Genomic DNA, 7240 nt, shown 5'->3' with positions numbered 1-7240 from the left:
TCATCACGCAAGTCAACAGTCCTTGAACCTTACAATTTTGTCAGAGAAACCCCTGGCCCCAGGCATCAAGGAGCTAAATCTGTCTAGAAAATGTACACTCCGGTAGCTCGTGAGACGGCATCAGTATTCAACCCAAATGTCGCAATTCAAGCCCTTCATGCCCGTCCTGCATTCAAGCTCACCGACTCAACATTCCACCACTTCTGCCAGTTTGAGATACTCAGAAAACAGAGACTCTCAGTTCTTGCTTTGTTCGCCGGACAAAGGCATGGTCAAGATGATGGGTCAGATCTAGGGAGGCTATGGCTTGTGTTTTGATAACAGAGCGGCCGGGTACGTGGCCCATGGGTCAATCTAATTTGGCTTTCCACTGGCCAGCTTGATGATCAAAGGATTACGGCACACCCACATTGCCCAAGATGCGTATGAGTTTCTGAAGCTACTGTTAGTCCAGGCGACGAGTCGGGCAACTGAGTCCCAATGCTTCCTCCTCCCCATTGGCGTGCGCTCTCCTTCATAATTTGGCACTCGCTCATGTTGACTACAACAGCCTCAACACCGCCGATCTTGCCGTCTCTTGCGGCTTCATCATCAACCGACCCCACATTTCCGACCACGAGACAGCCCTCGTCGTCTTCACTCCTTTAAATTTTAGTGAGGGCTAATTCTCATAAAAACCAATAATCAGATAGCTGAATTCAGGACAACAAATGAATTAGATAACCGCAGTTTGGACAATAAGGTCAACAGTTATAAAGACAGCTAGCACCTAAGCCTGAACATCCAACAAAGTGTATAGGTCAAAATCACAAAATTGTATCTCATGCAAGTATTTGAGCATATTTGAAAGGCATCAGAAATCATGTTCCACATATGTAATTATTAATTGTTAACTATCACAGAGTTTCAATGCTACAAGTAGAAAGAATTGGGTTTTGAACTGTGCCAAAACTTGAAAGAGGGACCTGATGTTGAGTCATTTTCATGGATCTGAAGTATGTGAGGTTGCTTTATCTAATGGTTCTTTTGAGGAGAAGGGGGGGGGTTGGGGAGGGGGGGGGTTGGGGGGGGGGGGGGGGGGTTGGGGAGGTGGAACATTGGTTGTAGAATTGAGTTGCAATTGAATTACACAATCAACAGCTGACTGGGGGGTGTGGGTGGGGGTGGCAGAGGGGTGAAGAGGACCTGTTTTTGCAGTGGCAAAGCTGCCTTGGTCTCTAATTTTGGAAAGCTATTCACATTTTTGCCTATTTCTTTAGTACTGAAATCAGTACTTGCCAGACTTACCGCTGTCAAATTGATTGATTGAGAGGAAGGCACTAACTTGTTTGCTGGTGAAAATTTGATCTTGATCAATTTTAACAAACCAGTAAGATTTTGCTATTCCTTCTAGATTAAGAATTTTTGCCAACCAGAAGTCCACCAATCAGAATTTATGAATCTTTATGAGATAATCTTAAGCCTAATTTGGAGGTGCCTGTAAGGGAATTACTATGCCAAAGAAGAAGTGGTGGGTCGGCCCTTAGGAAGTTGACACAGGTTTTTGAGCCCTGCAGCGGCGCAGCCGCCTTGGCCTCTAGTGAGTAATATTACTCGTGTAAAAATACCCCGTGAAAGTATTATGTAGATTTCTACTGAAGCTCTTTCACATGACAATTGGTTATAAATATGTCATGTGACAGATTCAGGGAAATTAGTCTATTACAATACAATTAAATTACCCATTGCCAAGCCCTTTTCACGGCTACACCCCTGGATACTCCCATAGGGAAAAAAGGACTCAGTGTTTACGCCCACTGAAGTCCCCTCTATAAATAGAGGCCTATTTGGCCCTCAGGAAAAGATCCCCCAGACCATTCACTGCCCATAAACCGTAAGTTTGCCGTGAATATTCTCCCCTGCTACTATTGTAGCCCCTTTTCCTTATAAACCATACCCAGCACGTAAAATCGCTGGATTAAACCCTTTAAATCATCAAAAATCCCTTATTAGCATATTTAAAGCTTTATCCTTATAAGTAGTTGCCGTAAGACCACCGCCTCTGTCAAGCAGCCAATCAGTTTAAGCGCTTACCACCTACTTTTACGCCAAATTAATTCCCTGTAATTAATAATTACATCCAAGTTTCTTAAATCCACACAAACGTGGAAACCTAGATCTAAGTTTTGGCGTATTTCTAATTTAAAAAGAACACAACAGAAGAGCACCAATTTCTACAATACAGGCAGCCGTTGAAAATATCCCCAAAGACCTACAAGGCCCTATGGATGACCCTCCAACTGTGCCAAAGCAACAAGCAAAAAAGGGCCGGTTGTGGAAGACTCTTTGAAAGAGCTGTCAAGGAGGGGCCTAATCAAGCGATGTAGGGGGCCTCCAGGGAGGGGGTGGGACGAAACCAGAACCCCTGAGGGGAAAAATTGACACCCTCCCCTCCTCCTTAAATACCCAAACTCAGCTCATCCATAGGGGGAAAGTCATGACTCTCGACTCGAGGCGCATCCGGCGCCACGACCACCGTATCCTTGTCAACGCCACGCCACCCAGTCCCACCCAATTTAAACCCTCCGCTGGACAGGGCCCTATCACCTTCATTACTGTGGCAGCCGTATCGCTGGACCTATCATCATCGGCTGTGGGGCAGGCTGAAGACGTCGTTGCAAGGATCTTTGACCTTCAGCTTAGCTGGACCCGTCGGGTGTACATACGCGTTGAAGCAGCTGCTCAAACAAGCCTTGTTGTTTGCAACCTTCGATACACAATGGCCTCGTACAGTCAAGATACCAATCACGCCAACTAGACCGCCAACAGCCAAAGTGAGCTGTTGCCCGTTGCCCATCCTTCCATCATCATCCTGTTGCTGTCCACCAATTTTGCCGCAGCTCTCTCGCGCTGATTGTAATTGATCACTCACACAAAAGACCACCAAAGATCCTCCCACAAGCATCAGTCAGCGTCATCCCTGCTCTGAGCAGTCCCCGTGTTCTTCAGCTCCTAAACGGCCAATTGGATGTCGGCCAAGCTCCTCAAATGACAAATGGCAGCTGTACGTTGACTTTGGCTCTTCCAACCCAACACAACACATTGCACTCGTCCAGCTTCTCCACTTTCAAGGTTCCAAGACGCTCAAAGTTTGGCTCGCTTTCTTCCTTTGGGTCAACTACTCAAAACAACTGCTTCTTCCAACTTGGCGGGTTCCTTATGGAGGTGAGATTGACACAGTACGGGCTCTTGATCCCAAAGCACCTCGCAGCGAACAATCTCCAAGGCCACCGGCGGACGTGTGATCTCATCTCAATCAACATTGCTGTGTTTCTGTTCTCCCAGAGCTTCCTGCTCCCCTTCTTCGACCATCTCAGCCTCATCACCCCCACTGAGTACTGGTCCCGCTTAGCAGTCTTGTTGACCACGAGTAGCAATACTTCCCAAACAGCAGCCGAAGCAGGAACAAGCTCGGAACTCGACCACGCAGTCGAGAATGCTCGAGAACGCACGCGGAGCATGCCCAGGCGGGCATCAGCCCCAACAGGGTCTTCTACTTGATTTTCCACTGCCCGAAACCGCCAGCCCCCAGGCCAACGCAGCCGAAGCCTGCCGCGGCGGGCTTCACGACCAAATGCTGCTCAAGACAGTGATCTCAATCTCCTTGGGCCCACACCCGACGACACCAATGATCATTTTGGCGCCATCGACCAGCTCCCGGCGAAGTGTGTTCCTCGACGAGTGCTGCTATTGGCCAGGGGCACCGCCTTCTCTCCCAACATCCCTCTTGCAAGCTCTCGCGCAGGCTGGCCAGCGAGCACGCCGGGGGGATCAATATAATCTAGAATAAGCTTCTCAGTGCTCATGGAACGCGACCGGGCTATCTTGCTCACCCTCTTTGGTGTTCTGTGCCCACCCCTCTCTTTGACCATCTCTCCCACCCTCCTTGAATTTTTTGCCCACCTTCTGAGACGTTCCCAATCCCCGCTCTCTCCGTCCTCCAATCTGTCCCCTCCATCCTATCATTTCCGTAAATTGGCCGCCAGACTGGGCCCTTAGTGTTCATCTTAATTAGCCTGAGCAATGAAGGATCTTATATGATGTCATGTGCTAATTTGGATGGAATTTGTGGCTGTCAGACCCTGACTAGGCAATGATATCCCCAGCTGGTATCAAGTGTGAGTTGCAGGAGTACATTTGATCACCCGGTAGTAATGAAAGTCAGCAAAATCCATTTTCAGGGTTATATATATATTGATGATTGCCATATATTCAGTTGAGTGGTGAAAGTAGGGAAATCTTATTCTTTGTGATTTCTGGTTGACATCAAATTTTGTTGGTTGTACCTGTTGGCTGGTTGGGCTCCTGTTTCTTTCTCATTAATTCAATTCTTATTGGAAATGTTGGGGAAAATTAGACTGAAATACAATGAAATGTAATGCCATGGAAAAGGCCATCAAATGTGTGAAATTATATATCTTGTCTGGGTCAGCCTTTATGCATACCAAAGAAAGACCATAGGTATACCATTTTTGGTGTGAATTAGTGTGCACTCCAAAAAAGTGGTGTGCATTAGTGTGCGCTCCAAAATTTGGAGTGCACACCCATGTACTCCACAAAATTGAAGTGCACACTCATGCACACAAAATTTGGAGTGCACACCCATGTACTCCACAACATTGGAGTGCACACCGATGTACTCCACAACATTGGAGACTTGGAGTGCACACTCATGCACCCAAAAGTTGGAGTGCACACTCATGCACAAAAATTGGAGTGCACACCCATGCACTCCTAAGAAAATTGGAGTGTGCACCTATGCACTCCAAAAAATTGGAGTACACACTCATGCACTCCATAAACAACCTGAATTTGGATTCCATGTGTTTGCACTCCAACAAGATTGCCCACCCCAAAACTACCATTTTTTCTGCCCAGTGTGGATGTTTGTTGACTAATTGATTGTTTAAAGACAGAGAAATGCACTACCCAATCAGGTAGTGCATGAGTGTTCACACTATGGTTTTTGGAATGCACACCCATGTACTCCAAAGCCAGGTTGGTTTTGGAGAGGATGAGTGTGCACTAAGTTTTGGATTGCACCCCAATGCACACCACTTTTTGGAGTGAACCATAATACACACCAAAAATGGTGTGCATGTGGTATTTCTTTGGTGTGCATAAAGGTTGACCCGCATCAGTGCACCTTTTGGCACTGCATTCACACTGATCCCCGGTCAGATTCAGAGGTAGAACACTGATTCAGTGTAAGTGCAACGGTCAGAGTGCTGCACTGACGCTGATTGGGCTGGAGTATCAGCAGTAGACAACTGTGCGGCACTGAAAATGCCTCTGATATCAGCACAGTGCAGATGTTTCACTGTTGGTTCCTACTGATCAGTTCATTGTAAGATGGGTAAGAACTTATCTTAGAGAGATTCTTTTTCATTGTAGACACCTGGCATTGCAGCTTCCCCCCTTCAGCGGCGAAGCCGCCTTGGCCTCTAGTATTATTAATTACATAATTAATTCCTCCTCTGTTACAGAGTGTTAAACCCTTGTAGTGGCCATATTTGCCACTTAACAAGCTTGGTAATTTACATTAACAGTGTTTAAATCAGCACAGTTATAGTGCTAGGGCCCAAAAACCCTTATTTTTGACGGGTTTTTGCCCTAAGCTTCATGAACAGAGCTGTCATCGCTAATCCCCCAGCCCAACAAGCTGAAGTGGTAGCGTCACCGCCCTGCGCTACCGCTTTCTGCAGCAAAACACCACTATTTCCCTGGATGACATAGCATAAGTGCAGCTGAAAAAGCGGCGCTTTCGCTGCGGGAAAGCGCAGCAATAGCGGTGTGCGCTTTCAACCGCTACTGGGGCACTTTTGCGCGCTGCATCACTTTTTAGCTGATACTTCTTCCGCACTTTTGGTGCTGTGCATTTTATTCAGCTCAAAAAGAGAAATCTTGGCCCCCGCTTTCCCTGCTCCGCCTCCGGATCAGTCCCACAAGCGCAGCACAAGCTGCGCTTGTGGGACTGAATGTGCCAATTTTTTTGCTCTGGCAGTCACCAACTGCTTGGTCTCATCCCAATTGCAGATTTCCCAGGACCCACGTCACCCACCCAACTCAGTTTGAATTTCCAAATTATATTTCCATGACCTTTTTTACCATCTATCCGGATAACCTTATTAATATACAAGCTTCATTTTACAACCACTCAGGGGGTATAGTTCACTTTTTTAGTTTCTTTTTGAGTTAATATTCTCTCTATTGCCGCTAACATGCAGTAATATTAGCTATGCTGCACTCATAAAGTGCTAAAAGCGGGAACCCAGATTATAAAAGCGGGATCTGCTGCTGCAAATCCCGCTTTTTTAGCGAAGTGCCGCTGCGCTGCGCTACCACGCAGCGGTTTTGCGCTTTTGAGGCGCTTTTGTGGTCCGCTAAAAAAAAGGAATTTTCCCTCCATTTTCAATAAGCTGAAGCGGTAGCGGAAAATCACTATAAAAAAGTGCAGCGCAGCAAGCCAATTTCCGCTGCGCTTAATGAGGGATTGGGAGAGATACGCTACCGGGTGCAATTCCCCATCCCAATTGCACACCTGTGATAACACGGCTCCTAACGCGAAATCGGAGCAATTGCACTCCAGTAGGAAGGGTTTGTAGGCAGCGTTGCAGGGCGGCATTCAAGACGTTGAAGACCACATTCAGGACGTTGAAGACCGCATTCACAACCGCACCAATCCTAAAGGTTGCCGACCCCTACAAACCCTTCCTACTGGAGTGTGATTGCTCCGATTTCGCGTTAGGAGCCGTGTTATCACAGATGTGTGATTGGGATGGGGAATTGCACCCGGTAGTGTATCTCTCCCAATCCCTCATTTGAAAGGAAACAGGAACAGTGCTCACCTAGTCGGGAGAGACAGTGTATCTAACGAACTAGGGGAGCAAGGAAGGGAACCATAAATACTCAACTGTGCGGGGGGGGTCATGTAATGCCGTGACCCTTTGTGTGAAACCCCGTTGAAGGCGGGGGCTTCATAGTATCCCCCCCTATAAGAGGGAGGGAACAATGATTGCAGAGTAGAGAGTGAGCGGACCAGGGAGAACAATTGAAACAAGTAAAGCAGCGGATAGAGTAAGACAAGGAAGCGGGGATGTGGGATCAAAATGAGGCGTTGGATGTTGGGAGGACTTGAGGGACTTGGCTGGTGCGTGTATCTTGGTACAGTTGAACGGGCAGGGACTGGATTTTTGGGGTA

General features: G+C 47.3%; 1 protein-coding gene across 1 annotated transcript; it reads left to right on the top strand.

The window, feature by feature from the left end:
• Positions 1-2758: 2758 nt before the first annotated feature.
• On the top strand, positions 2759-3540 carry PtA15_10A201 (uncharacterized protein; the record flags this gene model as incomplete). Its single annotated transcript, XM_053160355.1, has 2 exons — positions 2759-2766; positions 2919-3540. The coding sequence occupies 2 exons, from the start codon at positions 2759-2761 to the stop codon at positions 3538-3540; spliced, it is 630 nt and encodes a 209-aa protein (XP_053024337.1).
• Positions 3541-7240: the final 3700 nt, after the last annotated feature.

This window comes from Puccinia triticina, chromosome 10A, assembly GCF_026914185.1.
Source record: "Puccinia triticina chromosome 10A, complete sequence".
Lineage (NCBI taxonomy): Eukaryota > Fungi > Basidiomycota > Pucciniomycetes > Pucciniales > Pucciniaceae > Puccinia > Puccinia triticina.
This window is presented reverse-complemented; position numbering and strand designations above follow the sequence as displayed.